Source organism: Zeus faber (genome assembly GCF_960531495.2).
Source record: "Zeus faber genome assembly, chromosome: 1".
In the NCBI taxonomy this organism is placed as follows: domain Eukaryota; kingdom Metazoa; phylum Chordata; class Actinopteri; order Zeiformes; family Zeidae; genus Zeus; species Zeus faber.
The window spans coordinates 61,668,009-61,692,056 of record NC_137193.1 but is presented as its reverse complement, the minus strand read 5'-3'; the positions used below and the strand labels follow the sequence as shown (position 1 = coordinate 61,692,056).

The 24,048-nt window shown below is 41.8% G+C and overlaps 1 protein-coding gene across 1 annotated transcript; it reads left to right on the top strand.

Annotated features, from left to right (window-relative positions):
- Nucleotides 1-1,712: 1,712 nt before the first annotated feature.
- Nucleotides 1,713-15,267, top strand: LOC307240343 (voltage-dependent calcium channel gamma-7 subunit-like; the record flags this gene model as incomplete). Its single annotated transcript, XM_080014100.1, has 5 exons — nt 1,713-1,908; nt 5,005-5,091; nt 7,255-7,395; nt 12,552-12,697; nt 14,812-15,267. The coding sequence occupies 5 exons, from the start codon at nt 1,713-1,715 to the stop codon at nt 15,265-15,267; spliced, it is 1,026 nt and encodes a 341-aa protein (XP_079870226.1).
- Between the last annotated feature and the right edge of the window lie 8,781 nt (nt 15,268-24,048).

Here is a 24,048-nt window from a genome sequence, read left to right as displayed (position 1 = left end):
ACACACACACACACACACACACACACACACACACACACACTAACTATCAATAATGATAGTTAGATGGTTGGATGGTCTGTGACACATGTTGTAAATCTGATGTAAACCTGATGCGAGACAAATGGAAAGCATGACACGTGTCATAAGTAAAAAAATAAATAAGAACAATCAGCTCATGAAATGTAAAAACATGAAATAAGAAAACATTAATAAAACAAAAAAAATGAAAATCTACCGGGAAAACATGAAGAACAATTTATTTTATATTTCTGTGGCCATAGATTTCATTTGATAGATAGATAGATGGACTGGGGATGGGCCAAATATGGAAAATGTGGATATAAAAAAACGGTTAACTCTACATAATAAAATATGACAATATGCACTAAACCTAATGATAAACAACTAAATATATAACAGACACACACACACACACACTGTAGTATAATTTTAAGCTTATTTCAATATTCCTGTTTCAATCACCTAGAGAAAAGGAATGCAGGGGTTTGTGGTATCAAATCAAAAGCATGAAATATATATTTGCATGAAAACAAGATAGAACATATTTTGACATATGAATAAGATATAACTTATATTGACATAATATGAACAACATATTCAGAGAATTTAAATAAGCGTGAAAGCATGTCTCAACAGAGAGGCCTCGTACAAGCCGGAGGGGTCGGGGTCACTGAGTGACCTGGAGCCTCTCTCAGAGGTAGACTAGGCTTCTCCAAAAATATTTTGAACCTAGAAGTTATGGTCGTCATCTGGTGGGACATAATGTCAGAAAAATAGTACTGAAAAATAAGAGGGAAAAACAACAGGGGAAAGTAGGAGGAGTCAATACTTTGAATAGCACATAGTAATGCCAAAGTGTCTTGAGTGAACCTCGCTCAGACTGCTTATTTTCTAATAAGTCTTATCTGTGAATTCAACTTTCCTGGAATGTTGCTATTTGTTACTGAACCAAAGCTGGGGTTTTCTCCACGACAACACACACACACACACACACACACACACGCACGCGCGCCTGCACACACTAGTAGTGAGTGGCTAATAGAAGCACACACACACAGTTTAGTTGTGTGTGTGTGTATGTGCGTGTGTGTGTGTGTATTACTATGTGTTTATGCGATTTTTCCCTCTCCTCCCCACTTCCCACTCCTCCTCCTCTCCATTCTTCCTCTCCACTTGTTCTCCTCCTCTCTTCCACTTTCCTCTTCTCCACTCCCCTCCTCTCCTCCTCTGTCAACTCCTCCTCCTCTCCACTCTAATCTTCCTCTACTCCTCTGCTACTCTCCTCTCCTTCCTCCTCATCTCCACTGATCACCCCATTCCTCTCTCCTCTTCCCTCTCCTCTCCAATTCTCATCTCTCCTCCTCTCGTCCACTCCACTCCACTCACCCTCCTCTCCTCAAACCATTCTTCCCCTCCACTCTTCTGCTTATCCTCCACTCCACTCACCCATCCCTCTCCTTTTCACCTTCGTCCCTCTCTCCACATCTCTTCCTCCTCCTTTCCTCCTACTCCACCCCACTCATTCTCTCTTCCTCCTCCTTTCCTCTCCTCCACTTCACCTCACCGCTCCTGCCAACTCTCTATGTTACCCCTCTCCCTTCTCCTCCTCTCTCTGCCCTCTTCTCTACTCGCTCTCTTCTCCTCTCCTCTCCTCTCCTTCCTCCTCCCCCACTCCCCTCACCTTGCCCCAGATGAGTTCCTTCAGCACCCGGGCCCTCACCCTGCTCTCCTCGGTGTTTGGGGCATGTGGGCTGCTGCTGGTGGGCGTGGCTGTCTCCACCGACTACTGGCTGCTGATGGAGGAGGGTGTGGTGCTGCAGCAGAACCAGAGCATGGAGGTGAAGATGGCGCTACACGCCGGCCTCTGGAGGGTCTGTTTCGTGGCAGGTGGGTTGCCCGACGCCAGTTAAATCCTAATTCCTTAGAATGCGATCTTACTCTTAAACCTGAAGGCAGGAAGTCGGCTGCTTACTGAAGTAAATTCAGTTTCAGAGACTTTCAACTTTTACGATCTATACTTTTTACTTTACTACATTTATAACACAGTCACATTACTTTACTTCTGACAGCAGGAGATTTATTTCAAAATGCTTAAAAATGCATTTTGCATGGTTTGAGTTTGGAGTCTGGGCTCCACTGCTCATCACTCCCAGCGAGGTGAAAGCAAACATAGACACTCAGCGAGAAATAAAGGAGTGATGAGCTCCAATCCCCACATTGGATAGAAGAGTAGAGCCCAACAGGTAGAGGCAGGGGAGGTGGAGGAAGCGCAGCAAAGCAGGTACTGGCTGCTTAAATAGGTCGGCCCATATAAGGGCATGGAAGCATCTGGCGCTGTCAAGTTGTCTGACAGAACTAGTTCCGCAAAATACACATCATTAAAAACAATTATAATAATCAGGGACCGCATCCATCAAAGTTCGGATTTTGGATTGTTCATCATTAGATCTTCTGTATATCCTTGTAAATGAATATGACATTATCTATTTGATTTTATTTTAAATGATGATCAGGATCTGCATGAACATCATCTGCAGAAAAATAGGTTGAGTAGAACTTCATGAAGTATTAAAGGCTCTGTTATATCAGGGGACCAGATATGACAAGTACTTTTATTTTAAATACCTGGGGTACATTTAAGAGCAAGTACTTACTTTAAGTAGAAATGTCAAAGAAATGTGTCCTCACTCATGTGAATATATATATATAAATATTTTCTTTAACAACCTTTAACCCATGCGGCAGCGGGCAGCAGTGTCCGTCTTCCTGCCCTGGGCTCCTCGCTGCTTCTCAGCTGTGCAGATTAAATATTGTCACAATAAATTCATCACATGCGCTCAAACGTTTCACTGCGGCCTAATTTAGGAAAAGTGATTGGAATGAGACATATCCAAAAAAAATAAATCTGTTTCATATTTAGTTGTTTATCATTAGGTTTAGTGCATATTCATATTTTATTATGTAGAGTTAACTGTTTCTTTACATGCGCATTTTCCATATCTATCCATCTGATTGACTATCCATCAAATTAAATCTATGGTCACAGAAATGTAAAAAAAAAAAATGCGCTTCATGTTTTCCTGGTAGGTTTTTTTTTTTTTAGTTGTATTAATGTTTTTACATTTCATGAGCTGATTGTTCTTATTTATTTTTTTACTGATGACACGTGTCATGCTTTTCATTTGTGTCAGATCAGGTTTGACTCATGTTTTATCCCGTTTACAACATGTGTCACAGACGATCCAACCAGGAATGTCATTATTTATAGTCAGTGTGTGTGTGTGTGTGTGTGTGTGTGTGTGTGTGTGTGTGTCCGTCTCGGTCCTGGTACAGAAGGTCAGAGGATGAAGATGCTACTGGCATTTAGAATGGTGTGTGTGTGTGTGTGTGTGTGTGTGTGTGTGTGTGTGTGTGTGTGTGTGTGTGTGTGTACGCACTGTTGTGTGTTATGTGTGTTCATATTTGTGAGTGATACATTTTGTGTCAAAGTGTGTGCGTGTGTGTGTTTACAGTTTGTGTGTGTCTGTGTGTTTACAGTATGTGTGTGTGTGTGCGTATGTGTGTCTGTGTGTGTGTGTGCGCACGTGTGCGATTGTGTGTGTGTTGACAGTGTCCGTGTGTGTGTGTGTGTGTGTGTTGACAATGTGTGCGTATGTGTGTCTGTGTGTGTGTGTGCGCATGTGTGCGAGCGTATGTGTGTGTGCGTGTGTGTGTGTGTGTTTACAGTTCCAGGTGAAGGTCTTTCTTTCCTCTGTCTCTTATTGGTTCTTACATTTTGTTCTTTTGTTGTCCTTGTCAATGTAATTCAGTTCAAATGAACTTTATTGCCATGACAAGCATTGACAAAGCAAAACAAGACACAACAATTATAACAATTACAATGTTACACAACATAGGAAAATACATTTGGACAACAAGTTAATCATAAATCAATGAATAAAAATAACGATGGTAATAACAACGACAATAAGTGAAAAAGATAAAACCCACGAGACAAAGAAATAGAGTGAAATAAAGGTGAAGAGCAGGTCACATGAAGGGTGTGTCCCTCCTTTTCTGACAAGCTGCCACGGCTTTACTGTCACTGTCACAATTCAGTTCTATTCTGTTTTCTCCTAAAATGTAGGACATTGCTCAGCTTGTATCTCTCCTCCACCACCCCTCTCTCCCCCACTCTTTTTCTTCTCTCTCTCTCTCTCTCTCTCTCTTTCATCCTTTTCTGTCTCTCGTGCCCTTCTCTCTGTTTGTCTCGTGTGTTTCCTTGTGGTCATGTGTTTGTGGTCCTCTGCCGTCACGCTGGGATGCCACTTGGAAACGTCCGTGTTTCTCATTGAAAAGCAATGGAGGCTTCTGTCCTTAACAATAGTTATAATAATAATAATAATAATAATAATAATAATAATAATAATTAGCAATACACGGGGTCCAGTTTATTGCTTTTAGGTTTTTCAGATTTTTGGTTTCTGTGAAATGCATCAAAAGTTAGAAAAGTTACAAACATTGTAGACTTACAGCTGCATGTTCCTCTTCTGGTTTTCAGTTGAAATATTCCTGAAGAACAATGTTCAAAGAATTATGATCGTTCCAAGGTGATGCCATGCGAACACTGGCGTGTCAAGTGTCAAGGACCAGCTGAATATTTGAGGTCAAATTTTGTCGGTTTTTCACTAATATCTGCTCCATATGTGGATCGATTTGGATGACATTTAAACCACGACATGTTTGTGACATACCGGTTTAAACGACACCTCAACCGTGTTCATAGCTTCTGCCGTTCTTCTGTTTCAAATAGTTTTAAATTAAAAAATCTGAGAACTTTAACAACAATAATTCTGTCTCTAACAATGTTTTCTTATCAGATGGTAGGCACCGGCCGCCTCTAGGAAATTTTATCCAAACTCTCTCTCTCTCTATCTCTCTTTCTCTCTCTCTCTCGCTCTCTCTCTCTCTCTCTCTCTCTGTCCCTGTCCCTCCCTCTCTCAGGTGCTGAGAAAGGGAGATGTGTTGCGTCAGAGTATTTTACGGAGCCAGAGGTGGAAATCACCACAGAGAACACAGCCAACATACTCAGTAAGTACACACACACACACACACAAACACTTTTCTCCATTAAGTTGTTCTACTTTCCTATTGTTTTTATTATTGAATGTATTTTCCTTGTAACCTTACTTGACTTTTAATGGACAATTATTTAGTCTGTGTATAATTATTATTATTATTATTATTATTATTATAATTATTATTATTGTAATGTTTTTTTTATTGTCTCATATTGTAATTGTATACATTTCCTTAAAAATGTTAGCTGTTTTTTAGCTGTTTTTATTTTTTTTATTGTGTTTTTTTTATGCTCCAACAATTATTAAGAAACATGATTTGTAAATAAATTGCACTTGCACTTGCACTTGCACTTTTATAGAATCAAAAAAAGGGCAAACAATTTCCCATGAGAATTTGGAACTTACTAATTAAACTGCATTAAATAACTAAATAAATAAATAACCAGTTAGAAATAGTGGTCACCAAAATAGGTGTTAATGATTCAAATAACCAGTGTATAAACAAGCAGAGAGGCGTGTATTTAATATGTCGTTCCAGATGAATATCTATAAAGTAAAGTTAAACCACCGAAGCTGCGTAGTGTATGTCTTCTCTAAAAACCCTGTGGTAATAATGACCGCCACATTCCAACTGTTTTAATAATGTAAGGCACGAGCACCGTGAACTCCATCAAAGCTCCACCTCCGTCACCTCTCTCCACCTTCGCTGGCTCCCTCGCTTTGATGTCGGATGCGGTTCTGGGCAAAACCTCGGGGATCGAGTTTGTCTTCCAAGGGACACGCGAGCGCATTTTTTCACCCCAAAACATTTTTTTTAAATACATAAAAAGCTGTATTTGGGGAACTTGGAGCAGCCTCTGCTTAGATATTCTGAAACGATGAAAACACGGAAATGGAATCGCCGAGAAACATGTTTTGAATCACGTTTAAAAAACATATAGATCACGTTCTAAATGGACATTTCGCATTAAAAAAAAAAGTGCAAGTTTAAGTGTCGTCATTTCAGTCTGAAAACACAACGTTTTAATTGGGATGATTTAATAAAAGCGTTGTATCTTCAATTTTTTTTCATCTCTTGAGTTCCGATTTCTGAGACTCTTTGATATCACCAGTGTTTACTATACCTTTAAGGAATATTGAGGAATCTTAAGACGAGAAGAGAAGTCAAAAACACGGCCCGTTGACGGGATGAAGCCCCCGGTCGGTTTCCCACTCGGCCTGTAGGAGGCGCCCCACTGGCTTGGTGACGCTTGTCATCAGAATAACGACGTTGTACGAGTGCGTTTCCAAATGATCACCACCGTCCCTTCCCATTAATTATGGTCACGTTCTTTTTTTAGGTTTTCCCATCCCTGCCTTGTCAAATCGAATCCCTTTAACACGGCTTCAGCCTCAAGGTCTTTCCAGACCCACATCTACACGCTTGCACACTTACGCATCTACACATTTAGACGTTTACAGGACGATCTGACGACGCCCCATCCCCCCGGGCAACCGGCGAAGGAGACAAACAACGAGGAAACCTTGAGATTAGAACTCAGGGGAGGGGTCCCCCTTCTGGCATGGCCATGAAGCGATTCACCCAATAATCCAGACGTCCTCGGACATTTAATTGGAACATTGATATTAATGTAATGTTGGTTTGGAGGTTTGTCGTCATTTCTATATAAACCCTGCGCAGCTGCCTCCATGATCCATGTATAGATTTGACCAGGAAGGTCAGTTTTGAAAGATCAGATCGAGTCATTCTTATTCTGGCACATTAAAATGAGTGACGCCGGCTCCAAAATATGACAACATTTATGAGAAGAATAATAAGAATAATAAAAATAACAATCCGTTGAAACAAAAATGTATGAAATTAATATTGGAAATTCCTTTCTTTGTATAATAAAACAAAATAAATTAAAATCAAATGTTGGTTATTTTGCAGCTTCAAAATTGGTGTTTGGCATCAGAAAACTCACGACGGGCGTTTCCTGCCATTTTCTACCTCGTCGCCTTCATTGATTTGCTCTCGTTTCACAGACGAAATGAATCACATGGACTAATCGACCGATCCAAAAACTAAAATCCAGATTGATTGATCAAAATAACGAAAAAAAAAAAACACTAGACAGGCACAAGGTAAACCGCATAACTCAGGTTCTGCATTCTCCCTCCCGCACTCCAGAGATGGTCCGCACGGCCACGCCATTCCCCATGGTCTCCCTGCTCTTCGTCTTCACCGCCTTTGTCATCAGTAACATCGGACACATCCGGCCACAGAGGACCATCCTGGCCTTCGTCTCTGGGATATTCTTCATCCTGTCAGGTAGTCCAGTCAAAGAGAAACCCCAAAAAGGAATTTGGGAAAATGTCAGTTACAGATATACACATGCAAATCACCTTCCCTCGCCAGATTGACAACCGCTGGTTGTTGGTTTTTTGTCAATTCAGAATCCGTGTTTTCATTCCCTTCCTTCTCCTAATCTCTGACACTGGGCTTTTCTACATGAAAGATCCAAGTTCTCTGGGTGCAAGTGCAAAAAGCAAAACATGCACCGAATGAAAAATCAAGTAATAATGCACAAAACATGATATAATCTATCTATCTATCTATCTATCTGTACTATACGCTATGTCGCTCTCTATCCAAACAAATGACATCATCTTCCACCCACAGATGCTCGCTTAGCATGGGCCACTGCTGACTAGACAGTTCACACACACACACACACACACACACACACACACACACACACACACACACACACACACACACACACACACAAACACACACACACACACACAGATAAAAATCACATAAGGACACACACACGCACGCACACAATAAAAAAAATTCACATAAGGACACACACACACTTATCACACAGTAAAAAACATAGATAAAAATACAGCATAAGAGTAGATTGGCGGGGGGGGGGGGGGGGGTACATCTGTCTCAATATTGAGAACAAGTGCTGATAACATATGAAGAGAGTGACTGAGAAAGTTTCCCCGTTACGCACAGGCTTTTTTTTTTTTGTTCCATTCAATTAGGAAATGGAGGAAAATAAACACATCTCCAATAAAAATACTCTTACACTTTTTATTGGTTTTCTTTGGAGAAAACGGGGAAGGGGGGCACGCAGCCGAGCAGAGGTCAAATGGGCCTCGGCTCACTCCCAAATCTGCTTTTTAATCTCGCTTTTATATGAACATGATTACTGCTGGCCTCCATGGCCCCCCCAGCGGCTGGGCCCCAGAAAGCGTCCCCTCCACCTTATGGGAGGTCCGAAAGGTACTTTTACATTCTGGTTGAATTTAAGTAGGGTTCCTTTAGTCCTGATTTACTTCTCTTCCAAAAACGCTTCTTTCTTTTCTTCCTCATCATTATTGTCCTTTCTCTCATCTCTTAAATGTCATTTTACCAAACGGTGATTCCGCTAAAGCCACCGCCTGTCGGCTCCTGCGCGTTTAATGAATATGAAATCCAAAGCGTTCTCTCGGGTAAATCAAAGCGTTTTGTGTTTTCCGGGATCGATGCCTTTTGATTCGCAGCTTCAAAGGGAAACTCCTCCGTTCCTTTTCTCTCTCTCTCTCTCTCTCTCTCTCTACCTCTTATTTGATTTTTTTTCCCCTCATAACCAAAAAAAAACATGTTTTGTGGATTATTTTTTTCTGTCTTTATTATTTTTATTTTTTTTATCTGTCTGTCTTTCTTTATTTTCTGACTTCTTTTTGTCCTTGTTCCTCTCTCCATTTTCTTTCTTTTCATTGTCTTGAGAACGAGCGCATGTGAATGCTGCCATCCTGTGGCTCCACAAGCAAACAACATGTGCTTCAACCTGCATTAGTTCCTCCTCATTAGAAGTATAAGAAGAATCTTTAATGATCACACGACACACCACACTACATTAACACATGCATACACACACACATGCACATGCTTTGGATGGTGGCTGGTGAAATGTGGCCTCTGCATTTGACCTCATTCTCTTCATATTCTATTTGCTTTTCATTCTCCATCTCGCTTGCCTTTTTGTCACCTTTATCCTTTGCAAACATGAATATTAATAATGAATAATAATATTAAATAATTCAAAGATGTCAAGGTAATTTAACCATTATTTTGCTTTCTATAAATTGATTGAAACCTATATTTATACATTTTGTATCTAAAATTATTTTAAAGTATTTGAATGATTAATCAAGTTAATATATATTTATTGATATATTATTTTTGATTTGATTTCTATATTAAATATTGAAATATTATTTCAAGTCGGTGTGTTTTCAAACCACTGGGTCTCAAAATGTGGGAATTAAAGTGGTTTTATAGAATTTATACAAAATGAATTTCACACGTCACTTTTCTCCATCAATACTAACTCCTCTTTTCAGTGAACATCAGCGTTTGTTTGTCTCAGTCACGGAGACACGGAAACCATAGCCTTCCTCAATTCTACTGTGAGGATATGTAATCAGATTAGGGCCAAGGCCATCCCATAATGCAGTTCAGGAAACACACACACAGTTCAGACACACACAGAGTTCCTCCTTCTCGGGTCGTGTTCCCATCTTGTTTACTTCCAAAGATGAGAATATTTTTCAAGGGCGTTTGAGTTTCAAGAGCCGACGGCCGACACCGAGTAGGATGAGGCTGTTGCCCTGGCAACCTGGGTCAAAAATCATAGTAATTTATTATTCATACACACAGACACAGCAGCAACCAGAGCAGTTCCATCAAATAGCAAGACTTTGCTTTACATTTAAATGACATTCTGACACGCCTGGTCATTTCCTGCCATCGTTTTGTGAGAACATCCTGTGTCCCGAAATACCTCCCAAAACGTGTGACATCACAAGTAATCATCTCTCTTCAGTAATCTTCAACTCAGAGGGTTGGAGCCGTGGAGCACCACAGCCCATTTATTATAATTATTATTATTATTTTTGTTAAAATTGTTATAATAAAAAAAGCTGCAGGTAGCAATACACAGGGTCCATTATCGACACCAATTACAAATTTTCCAGTTCCCATGGAACGTAGCATCAGTTTGTGCTTTCGCTCGTCTTTACATCAGCATTACATCTAAAACAAGTTTTTTATGAGTTTCCATTGAACGCGGCATTGACTCAAATACTTACGTGGTGAGTCCTGGTGACATGCAGAATTTCTAATACAAGGATAAACTTGTTGTGTGTTATGGCTTTATCCTAAAAATGAGAAGGTGTCTACTTCCTGTCCTCTGTGGAAGGAAATCACTCCGTGTGGTAGCTCCCAATAACACACCTTCATTCAAACAGATAAAACACTGCATGTCCCTCAGAGACATTTCATCAACTTTTTAAATCTTTGGGACTAAATTAAAACAGACACGATTCAGACCCGTTGCTCTGGAGCTGCAAGCGAACGCCATGTGTGAGGTCACAAACACGGAATATGTTTTGAACTGTTTGACTCCTACAGTGTGTGTGTTACGACTCCAATGCTGCAAAATAAGGAAGGACATGGCACCGGGTTCAATGGAACAGAATGCATTTATATTTACAAAAAGCAAGCAAAAGAATAAAATATCAACTAGCCACATATATCATATATATCGTGAATTGGATGATGATGTCACAAAGCATCTTACTTCCCAGACTCATCTTGCCCCACCACCCGACCCGAACGTTTGGATACTTCTGGTCAAATTTGATTGTTTTTTTACAAATTCCTGCTCCAAATGTGGTTCGATTTGAATGAAATTTGAACCATCATCAACGTCGGCGACGTCCTGGTTCTAATGAGACCTCGACCATGTCCGTAGCTGCAGCTACTTTTCGCCCGAAAAGGGCCTAGAAGAATAATTCTAAACAAAATCCAAAAAATAACAGTAGGGGACCATGCGTGCGGGATGGACCCCTAATAATATTATTATTTTATTTTATTCTATATATTTTAATTTTATTCTATAGTATTCAACCAACTGCATTACGTTTTAGGAATCAGTTAGTTGGTCTGGTAGAAAGAAATTTCCTTAGGTAGCTACTGTTTTCAGTCTAGGACATATTGTGTGTAATCACCGGGTGCGTCGCATTACCATTTCACTGCATATATGTATAAAAGTATGTATATGTATGTGACGAATAAACCTCTTGAATCTTGAATCTTATTAATAATAATAATAATAATAATAATAATAATAATAATAATAGAATAAAAGTAAAGTAAAAAAAAAATCCAAATATCCACAAAAAGTCGAAAACTAGAAAACAAGAAGAGCCAATTATATAAACAGGATATAAAAAATGTGATTCTATGCACGAGATTTAAAGTCATTGGCATGGGTGTATATAGGGTATAAATGATAAATTATGGCTATGTATTTACAAATTTATTACAGTTTTTACAGTGTTATTGCATGTGTATTATTGCACAAGATTACGACAGATACAGCTGTAGAAAACATTATTAGTCATTTACAAATTAAAACAATTGTTTATAATGCCACGTTCTGCTTTAAAAGCTGAGACTGATTTATGAATTTGGTCTGGCTCAGGGGCACAGTTCCCTCTTGTGGCCAGCAGGGCTCCTTTGCGGCAACGTAGTTCCGGTTTAATGAGGCGCTGTCATTCTGGAGGCGTTTTAGAGGTCGACGGGCACAAGCAGCAACACTGACCCAATCCTAATGAGGGTGTGTGTGTGTGTGTGTGTGTGTGTGTGTGTGTGTGTGTGTGTGTGTGTGTGTGTGTGTGTGTGTGTGTGTGTGTGTGTGTGTGTGTGTTTGTCCTTGTTTACATCCTCCACCACAGGACCTGCATGTTGGACTCTGTAGCCTTTTTAAAGTGGAATCACTCACTCGCAACATTCACCACGAGTTCCAAACTGGCAGCGACGTCGGCATAAGGACTGCTCATCGTGAGCTTTGCGAACCGGGAGTCCACGCCTAACACCACCGTGCTCTCACACCAGAAGCCATCGCCGTCGGTTGTGGGCGTCACCATCTCTATTCCACTCATGTGCACAGAGCTACATTAATTTTGATGTTGTTTGCAAATGTATTTATTTTTAAGTGACACGGTTATTTTTATATTCATTTATATTTATTAATATTTATTTATATAACATAATATGTAGGTAATGGGGCATATATTAATATATTATATTATAATATATTACGCACCATTATCCCACAAATCAAGTGCCATACCTCACCAGGGATCCCAACTACCTCCCAAATCTTCTTTCACGCATCATTTTTAAACATGACATCTCTAAAAATGAATAGCGTTGCATCATAAAGTGAACACATTATACACACTCTTCTTGTGTGAGCGTGTGGTGTGATGCCAAGCGTTGGCTGAAGTGGTGTAAAGCGACTCCTAGTTCAGCCGAGTGGTCATCCTGGTGCTGTATATTACCAGTATAAACGAATGTCTCTCTCTCTCTCTCTCTCTGTCATGTCCCCCCATCCCCCACTCCTCCATCCCTCCCCCCAGGGCTCAGTCTAGTGGTTGGCCTGGTGCTGTATATTTCCAGTATAAACGATGAGGTGATGAACAGGCCAAGGGAGGCGGAGCAGTTCTTCCACTATCACTACGGCTGGTCCTTCGCCTTTGCTGCCTCCTCCTTCCTGCTCAAAGAGGTCACACATGCAACACACACACACATACACACACACACACACACACACACAATATACACACACAGAAATACACACGTACAAAAAGAGAGAGACACACACACACACACACACACACAAATAAACACACACAGAAACACAAATACACAGATACACACACAAAGAGACACACACACACACACAGAAATAAACACACACACAGAAACACATACACACACACACACACACAGAAACTCACATACACAAAGAGACACACACACACACACAGAAAGAGACACACACACACACACAGAACCACACATACACAGACACACAGAGAAATCAACGCACACACAGAAATAAACACACACACGCATATACAGACACACACACACACAGAATTAAATACACACACACAGAAACACACCTACACAGACACACACACTGAGAAAGACACACACACACACAAATAAACACACACAGAAACACAAATACACAGATACACACACACAAAGAGACACACACACACACACAGAAATAAACACACACACAGAAACACATACACACACACACACAGAAACTCACATACACAAAGAGACACACACACACACACAGAAAGAGACACACACACACACACAGAACCACACATACAGAGACACACAGAGAAATCAACGCACACACAGAAATAAACACACACACGCATATACAGACACACACACACACAGAATTAAATACACACACACAGAAACACACCTACACAGACACACACACTGAGAAAGACACACACACACACAGAAAAAGACACACACACAGAAATAAACACACATACGCACAGAAACCCACATACAGAGACACACAGAAATAAACACACACAGAAACACACAGACACACACAGAAAGAGACACACACACAGAAAACACATACAGACACACACATACACAAACACATATAGAAAGATACACACACATAAATAAACACACACACACACACACATGCAGAAAGACACTCCAAAACTTACACATACAAACACACACACACACACACACACACACACACACACACACACACACACACACACACAGCCTTTCAGCCTCTAAAATGCTACTAACAGCCATTTAACAAACCACACACACACAGGGTCTTATCTCTTGTGTTAATATTTATAAATTTTAATATCTGCAACACTTCAAACTGCTTAAGGAAATATTCCTCCCTCAGTAACACTCTACCTCTCCTTCCTCTCTTCTTCATCCTCCTCTTCCTTTCTTCCCCGTAAGCTCATCTTCTCTTCTCTTTTTGTTTTCTTTATCTGTATTGTACTTAAACCTTTCTTTCACACACACACACACACACACACACACACACACACACACACACTGATTCTCTCACACAGAGGAGATTTTCACTTTCTCTCTCGCCCATACCCACACACACACACACACACACACATACACACACACACACACACACACACACACACACACATACACACACGGAGTACACTATGTTCTTGTGCTCATTCTCACACACACTCACACAGAGTCACACTCTTCCACCACTCTCTTTGTCACCAGTTTCTGTTTTTAAAGCAAACGATGAATATCAGGGATGTATTCTTGATCTAAAAGATTATTCTAAATGTCAAACATGTCCTTTCCTTTTTCTTTTTATCAGTTATAATGTTTTAACTCATATTAAAAGATGAGTCACGTTAAAATGTTGTTAATCACGTTATTTGCATAATGAGTCAGCAGGAGGTCAGTGTTCTACACGTGTGACTGTCAGTACATTAGGGATTTGGTTGTTTCGGGTGCACAACGTACCTACGAACCGAACGGAACCTGTTACATCTGGGTGTCTGTGGTTGAAACCGCAGTTCCTCTAATGGTCACTAGAGGCTGCCCCTGAAAACCTTGTGAGTCAGTACATTAATACAATATCTTCTCAATATAGGCCAAACTCAAGGCTTCAAATGGTCTCGTCAGAAACCAGCAAGTGACGTCGCCGAAGCTACGCCCATTTTTCATATTATCAATGATACTTATGGAATGAATATATGTTTATTATCCATCTATGTCTGTCTGTCTGTCTGTCTGTCTGTCTGTCTGTCTGTCTATCTATCTGTCTGTCGGTCTCAGGGCGCAGGAGTGATGTCAGTCTACCTCTTCATGAAGCGCTATGCGGAGGAAGAGTTGTACCGACCCCACCCAGCTCTCTATCGCCCCCGCCTGTCCGACTGCAGCGACTACAGCGGCCAGTTCCTCCACCCGGACTCGTGGCCGCCCCCGCAGCGGGGGCGCAGCCCCTCCGACGCCTCCTCCGACATCTCCATCCAGCTCAACCAGACGCCGCCACCCAAGGTGGGGCTTGGGTCCCAGCCCCCGCCACACTCCTCCTCCTCGGGGCCCTCATCGGCCGCCAGCTACCAGTTCCAGCCTGCCTACTCCTCCTCCCTGCCCCACACCCACCACCACTCCCACTCCTACCCCCACCCCAGTGGGCCTCCCCAGTCCCTGCCCATGGTAGGTCCCCCCGCAGCCGTACCACCGCCACGCTACCACGCGCAGATGCGCATGAGCGCCTCGCCATGCTAGGCGGTGGGCTTCAAGGGGATCCGGCACCGAGGACGGGAAAAGGGGGGGGGGGGGGGGGTTAGGAACCGTTAGGAAAATTAAGGCCGAAACAAACCTCACGCAAGTACTTACAAAACTCACGATCCAGGTGCTCACCTTCCTGTGGAGGCAATAAACCCTGAGTCCTCCAGGAGGCAGTAACCATAACAATCACAAACACACTTTATACCTGTTGAGGAATGTGTCATGATGTGCATAATGTACTGGAAAAAAATATATATATAGAAAATAGGAAGGGTGAGCGGGCCACCAAGTCGCTCTCGGAGGAGAATGAAAATCAAAAAATCAATAAACATTTTTTCCTCTAGAGACTCACAAAGTTCTCCTGCATCACGGCAGCTGAATTTTGTTTTAATGATGAGATTGTTTTAATATACGTGTTGGAAAAAATACCCGGCGCTCAAAGAGATTCCAGGAGGCTCTCTCACAGTTTCCTGTTGCATACTGGCCACGACGCCCCCTCGTGGTGACGCTGCAGCTGGAGCTTGCTTCGCCTCCGGAGTTTCCAGGGGACACATTTCAGAACGCAGCACCGCCCGAAAAAAAAGACACGCCAGGGCACTTTATGTGAGGTATGTTTCGGCCCTGACACAGGGCTCTGGTACTGGGTGCGTAGCTACAGCACACACACACACACGCACATAGACACACACACACACACACACACACACACACACACACACATATACATATATACAGTACATGTAAGGGATAATCCACGACAAGTGTGTGGTAATTAGAAAATAATGCACAATGCATTATAATTCATTATTTTTTATGTTTATATAAATATAGAATTATAAAATGTACAATCAATATATGTATATATGTGTATTATATACATGTATGTTATATATATATATATATATATATATGTGTGTGTGTGTGTGTGTGTGTGTGTGTGTGTTTATGTATGTATGTATGTATGTATGTATATATATATAATACACATATATGCACAGATGTGGTATCCTGATTTGGGGGACTCAGTGCCTGAGATGAAGAGAGAGACTCTGGGGGGGGGGGGGGGCGGAGGGGGTGTCCCTGAACAGGGGATAAGTAGCACCACGTGCACTGCATGGGGGGGGGGGGGGGGGGGGGCATGCCATGACAAGCCGGCAATGGTTTCTAAACAAGATGGGTCTGAAACAGAATTTGGAAGAGTTTGATTCACTTAATTCAAAATAGAAATATCATTCCCTTTGTTTTCCATGTCAGCGGCTATAAAATAGAGTCCTGGTTGTAAACGGGTAATTTAAACACGCTCTTGAGTTTAAATGGCAATGCGAAAAACTACAACAAATAGTTCTCATACCTGCAAATTGAGTTTGGTTGGTGAAATTGAAAAAAATAAATGAACATAAAAACAACGTTTTTTTTTTTTTGTTTTTTTTTCTCCGAGAACATATTTCATGCATCTGTCACTACCGAGAGATGAATCCAATCAAAACAGAGAAGGAACAGCATGAAATTATTCAGTAATATTTGGAAGCAGCGTGATCAAATTTTGGCTTTAAATTGTCATTCGTATGATCCAAAAAGGCTCAAATAACACTCCCTAACGTTTTGAGGATCCCTTTTCTACTGAATCCGCATCCTCAAAATAATAATAATAGTAAAATAATGTTCACAGCAGCTATTTTGATAAGCATACAGTGGAATGGAGCGGCACGTTTTGGAGTTCCACGTTGACGAAACAACGAAACTTCCGATGCGTTTAAATCCTTTTTCTCAACAGACGTTGAATGTAGAACTGAAGGTTACGCTTGTCTTTCCTCCAAACTGACAACATGCAAAACATTCAGAGAAAAGTCAACAATCTTTCAGCTGTAATTTCAACAAGAAACAGAAAGGTATGAACAGCGTATATGTTAGGAAAAGAAACCCCGCCCTTGCACCACGACCTGAGGACATCAGTGTTGGAGTTCACCGTTCTACACAAATCGACAGAGATCCACATGTTTCTACTTTGTACAGACGTTCTCTCTCCTCCCGAAAATAATAAGAAAAATAACGACCTGGATCACGTTTGTCTTTCGTGGGATGTAAATATTAGCGCATGTTCCAAATGTTTTAGAAAACAATTTTTCTAAGTGGTTTGTACTCTGAGAGGGAGGTTTGAGGGAGGTCATACTGTACCAGTGACACCGGGGACTTTCAGGAACAGACGCTTGAACGCCGCATTAAACGTGGAATTCTGTTGCGTTCAGATGCTGTGACGAGAGACAGAATGGTTTACGTTGCACCTCACCTGAAAATTCATACAAATCAGGAAATGAAAAAATAAAATAAAAATATTCTGTATATTTTATATGTCAGGCTGTCTGGCCTACAACTGAGGTAGCCATGTGGTTCTATAATTTGCATAAAAAAGAAGAAAAAAATACTTTTATTTAAGTTTCATTTAAAAGGGATGAAAGCCTTTCCACACCAAAAACAATGTGAAGAATTTGCGGAGAATTTGGAGGATTTGTCCTGCTTTGGTTCAATCAAAAAAAGTAAAAAATGAAATGCTATTTGGGTGCATTTAATTGTGAGAAAGAATTTGTAGTTGGTTCCAAAGTTATGTTATATAGCTTTTATCCTTTTTGTCATAAAAGGACAGCGTTGACTTGCTACCAAAAAATGTATGCCGCAAATTTGCAAAATCAGTTAAATCAGGCCGTTGATTTGCAAGGTTGCAATGACTGCATATAAGTACGTATATGTGTGAATTATGTGCAAATAAATCACACAAATAAATCACCCCTGGTGTGTAATGGCCTTTAAGGTTCCCCTTCACCGTTCACGTTCAAGTTTTCTGATTATTCTGCTTCCATACGGCGGCATTGTTCTGTAATTGGCAAACCTGTTAATTGATCCTTCAGGCCTTTCATCAGTATCTCTGATTGTCTGTATTTGTTTCCTCATGATCTCGCCTGACATCACCTCTCTGTCAAACTGAGGTTTGTATGAAGGATTTTGTCTTGTGCTGCCCAAAATATTGAGGAAGCGTCATGACTTGGCAAACTGGACTGACCCAGATTCCCTGAACTAATTTCATCTGCCACTCGACGGCGTACTTTCCAAAAACACAAGTTCGTTCTGCAGTTCTTGGTGTTGATAAAAGGCAGTGAGGCACAATCATCACCAGACATCCCATGATAAGCGGCATACAGGTCATGTTTGTACACACAATGGACATCCTTACAGTTACTTTGGAGATTTTAGAAATAAAGTATGTTTGAAAATGATAAAAACCTCTCAAAATATTTGAATTGACTATTGTTATCTTTGTTGGGTGACCACATTGTGTTATGGACAACTTGAGTCCAACAGTTTATTAGAGAAGTTCAATGGCCCATGTTCCCAATGTCCTATGTGCCCAAGACCCTCTGTTCCCAGGCTCCTGTGTTCGCAAGATCCTCTTATTCATTCAATTGGACAAGCTTTTAGCTTGCTTTTATTTGTCTCACACACACACACACACACACACACACACACACACACACACACACACACACACACACACACACACACACACACACACACACACACATGCACACACACACACACACATTTCGTGCAGCTACAGCGGCCGACACACATACACATGCAATGGAGGCCACGAAATGTGTTTTTCGCATTTTCCCATCGAGGCTTGTCCTTCCGCATACCAGGAGCAGTCCTGTGTTCCCAATCACCTGTGTTTCTAAGGTGCTATTTTCCTAAGGCCTATGTTCCCAAGGTCCTATATTCCCAATGACCTGTTTTCCCAAGGTCCTACGTTCCCAGGGCCTACAGTATATTCCCAACAAAATATATTCCCACGGTCCTAGGTTCCCAAGGTCCTATGTTTTCCAAGATCTTATGTTCCCAGCAAACTATGTTCCCAGGGTCCTATGTTACCAAGGTCCTATGATTTCCAAGGTCTTTTGTTCCCAATGACCGGTTTTCCCAAGGTCCTATGTTCCCTGGGCCTACAGTATATTCTCAGCGAACCATGTTCCCAAGGTCCTATGTTCCCAAGGTGCTATGTTCCCAAGGTCCTATGTTCCCAAGGTGCAATGTTCCTAAGGTCCTATGTTCCCAAGGTTCTATGTTCCCAAGATGCTATCGTACCACGGTCCAATATTAACATGGTCCTATCTTAACATGGTCCTATGTTCCCAGGGTCCTACCCTATGTTCACAGCGAATTTCTGCAAGTGTTCCAGAACAGATTTTCGAAATGATGCCACAAAAAAAGGGAAAAGTTGCCTGAGTTTCCAGAGGACAAATTCCGGATGAACTTTCCACAAACACACCTTGTATTGATGGTCAGCGGAGTCTTCTATTCACCCGCAGCAGCATTCAAACCTGTGATGAATCACAAATGTCATGTCTGCCGCCCGCTTCACCGCCGTAGAAATACAGCGTGGAAAATGAACCGCGAGCCGTTGCATCACTGAGCACATCGTTTATGAATTTTGAAAACCGGAAAATTTGAAACCACTTACCCCGGCTGACTGTTTGCTCCCGGTGATGATTTGAGATGTTTCCGACTCCTCGTAATTGCAAATTAGCGCTGCCTGTCATGCTGTGCAGCGTTACACAATTATCCCGACAAATACACACCAGTGCACACACGAGCTGCTCACAGCGATTTGTTTGCGTAGCACACTCCTAAGAGTCTTATTCCTAATTAAAGAAAACCTTTGAGCAGCCAGAGTGTTCTCAGCCACATCACGGCAAAGAAAGTCCAGTTTCTAAAATCCCCCCTCTTGCCGCCCCGCCCCCCTTGCATAGATTCCCACCGCCTGTGATTAGACTGTAAATATTCATGGCATTTTGCTTGTACGCGGCCGGGGATATGGGATGTTTACAGCACAGAGGAAATCACACAGAGGAAACAAAGCTGCAAAACTGAGGTTTTTTTTATTTTTCTTCGTGACTTGAAAAGATACTCGAGTTAAGTTTCATGAGGTGAATCTCAGAGTATTTAACATCAAATAGTGGACCTATAAATATATAGTGAAGATGTTACCAAATTGCGGAAGAGATTGAATTGGATTGGAGATTAAATGGATTTTGAGGACTTACTTTGGGCATTATTTTTCCAGTTTCAGTACAGGAAATCGCTTCTCGTTTTATCATCCACTTTTTTTAAAGAAACATTCGGCATTTTAATAAAAAATATTAGAATGAAAAGTAAATTATATTTGATGCAAAAGCCCAATATCCTAAGATCATGCCTCTCATTGCGGGAGGATCTGAAGTTGGGTGAGACAATCAAAAATATGGCTTCTAACCTGGACATTGATTGATCACTTGTTAACATACATATTTCTATAATCCCATACAGGCAATTTTTCTTTAAAATTTCTTGAACATTAAAAAAAAAGCTCCACCTCTGAAGTACCCCCTTCTTCCTTTCACCAATCATTCTTCATCTGCCGTTCGCATTTTTATCAGGGAACATGGATACAATTTGACTGCATCAAAAATAGATTTTTTTTAAATATAATATATAAAAGAAATTGCTCTTTTTGATCCAGTAAAATTACTAAGTAATAAAAATATATAAGAAATTAATAATAATTTTAAAAAAATAATAAATAATAAATATTATAAATAAATAAATATTATTTTTATTACAAATTTGTCTAGTTTTATAACTATCCCGCCGCACAGTGATGATAATGATGAAATGTTCGGCTCTTTATTGAGATTTGGTTTGTGCAGGTCACTCAGTCATGAAGATATGTTCGATTTGTCCGACCCTTGGTTGGAAAAATTTAATTCAGTCGCAATTGTTTATTTTAGGGGGGGGCGACCAAAAGCAACAACAAAAATGAAGGTCGACACCAACGTCTCTCTTCAACATTTAGACTACGAGGTGGAAACAGTTACCTTAAGTTGTACAGTTACACAGTTTGTGCATGTGTTCATTGTGTTGTTTGTTGGCTACATTAACTCTTTCAGCTGCAAGGAAGGTGCATGAGACCTTTTCATTTTGCACAGTCGAAATCACCCACAAATTGCACAGTACAAATTCTAATGGACATGTCCCCTTGTTGAGGATATCCTGTATTTTGTGTATTTTTATATAGCTTCTTACCTGGTAGATGTCAGTAGATCTGTTAGATTAATATTTTAAATTTGTGGTCCACATTATTTTGCCAGATTAATGAGGACATGCAGGCTGTTAGTGTAAGGGAGGAAGATGTGCAGAACAGGAGGTATTGGAGAAAGATGATCCACTGTGGCGACCCCTAAAGGGAGCAGCCCAAAGAAAAATAAGAAGTAGAAGCAGAAGAATGAAAAATACAATAAAAAATAATCCTTAAAAATTTGTGAGCGTGTCCACTCGAAAACACACATTTACATTTAGCAGACGCTTTTATCCAAAGCGACTTACAATTATTCAAACACCGACGGACGCAGCCATCAGGAGCAATGAGGGGTTAAGTGTCTTGCTCAAGGACACTACAGCATGCTAGCAGGAGGAGCCTGGGATCCAACCAGCAACCTTTACATTACTAGACCACCAGCTCTACCTCCTGAGCTACCGTCCCCCCCCCACACACACACACACACACACACACACACACACACACACACACACACACACACACACACACACACACACACACACACACACACACACACACACACACACACACACACACACACACACACACACACACACACACACACACACACACACACACACACACACACACACACACTCAGTACTCCCCCTCCCTTCTCTGTCTTTGGATCTTTATTGTCGATGCTTCTTCGTTTGCTTCCATCACTGTTCCTTATCGAACCTGCTGCGGCCATTTTGTTCCACCTGTCACTTCTTCTCTCTCACTCCTTCTCCACCTCCTTCACCTCATTTCTTCTTCACCTCCCTCACCTCCTTCCTTCTTCAGCTCCTTCACATTCTTCCTTCTTCATCTCCTTCCCCCTTCACCCCCTTGACCTCCTTCCATCTTCATCTTCTTCACCTCCATCACCTTCTTCACCTTTGTCACCTTCTTTCTCCTCCGCCTTCTTCCTTCTCCACTTTCTTCCTTCTTCACCTTCTTCCTTCTTCACCTCCATCACCTTCTTCCTTCTTCTTTCTTCTTCTTTAGTGAATCTGCCGCTGTTTGGCTTCGTTCAATGACTTCCCGACACTTCAGAACCACCTTGAAAATCCATGCGTCTTCACCATCGTGACCAGATCTCCGACGCTCATGGATGCAGCCCAGTGGTGTCTTCGAGGTTTCACCACTGATGGGTGAGTGGGATAGGTGACGGCAGGATGGAGCGCAGGATAGAGCGCAGGATGGAGCGCAGGATAGAGCGCAGGATGGAGCGCAGATTACTGTCAGAGGATAGATTATCACATGAGTCATGGCTGGGAGACGCAGGGGGCGATGGCGCCGGTCGAGAGAAACTGACAGCTCGAAAATCATAGTCTTGATGGGGATACCAATGAGGCCGACCTATTTTAATTTGGTTGAATAAATCCACGAGGGAAAAGAGTCACTTTGCATGAAAGGGATGTAATGGTGTGTGTGTGTGTGTGTGTGTGTGTGTGTGGTGTGTGTGTGTGTGTGTGTGTGTGTGTCTGTGTAAACATGCATGTTTTGCTGCAGGAATGTCCTCTCTGGAGTGAACACCAAATCGCATGTAGTTTGCATGTGGATCCTCATCTCTATTTACTTCATCTTAAGATCCAGCGGCAACATTTTGGGTGCTCTGTCAGCCCGGTGCAGGGCTCCACCCATCGTGCTTGGCGGCCACTCCCAACACGCACGCCATTTAAAGACCTGTGTAGGAAAGGAAAGAAAGGAAGCTGCGTGACTTTGATGAACCAGCGTGGATCGTTGTGTTCAGTAAACTGTTATTATGGATGAACAATGACCGAGTGACCAAGAAAAAACCCCAGAATCAATCGATCAGAGGATGGAATTTGACTGGAATTCTGGAACTTGTAGTGTCATCCGCACAGCACAGACGACCTCATAGAGCAACCGGCTTGATCACGATTGCGCCATCGTGCCACTCTGGTGTGAGTTGTGTATTTGGATCACACTGCAATGCAACGCATCGTCGTTCATCTTGACAAAGAAAAACTTGAATCCACTTGCACCTGAATAGCTGTTCTGCATTTGGACACCCCCCTCCCTTCTCTTTCCTCTGCGGTCTCCTATACACGTGCACAACACCTGTCCCGTAATCCCCCGAGCCAGGTTCTGGGGTTCCTCAATGTTGAAGTTGTTTATTTAATGGCAACTCCCTGGTGGAGGGTCGTCGTCGTGCGGGATGCTGGAGACGTCCTGCGTATTCATGTTCTGTTGCTGCCACACATGCACTGCAGAAATGTCCAAGCAGGCGCGTCCTTCAACATCCCTCTTTCCTCCCCCTGTCCTGGCCGCTGCCGGTAAGCCCTCCGCCGCGCCCTCCACCGCCTTGCTGTCCACCTTCTCCGTACAGCAGCAGGGAACACTGTGGAACAACGTTCTTAGATCATTTAAATAACTAATGTCATCCTGAGATTATTAGTCATCACAATATTGCTCATACTGCAAAATGTCTGTCAGTGGTGTGGTGTGTGGATGGGATGGTTTGAGCAGCCACACCTGACCTGGATCTAGGTGATTGGGTCAGGGTGGCTGCATGCCAGTTGTTCGTTAGCCCAAGCAATGACCAACAGGTATGCAGCCACCTTGACCCAAGTTGAGTCACAGTGGTCACTTGGTAATTAAATGTAGCCTGGTTCCACCGC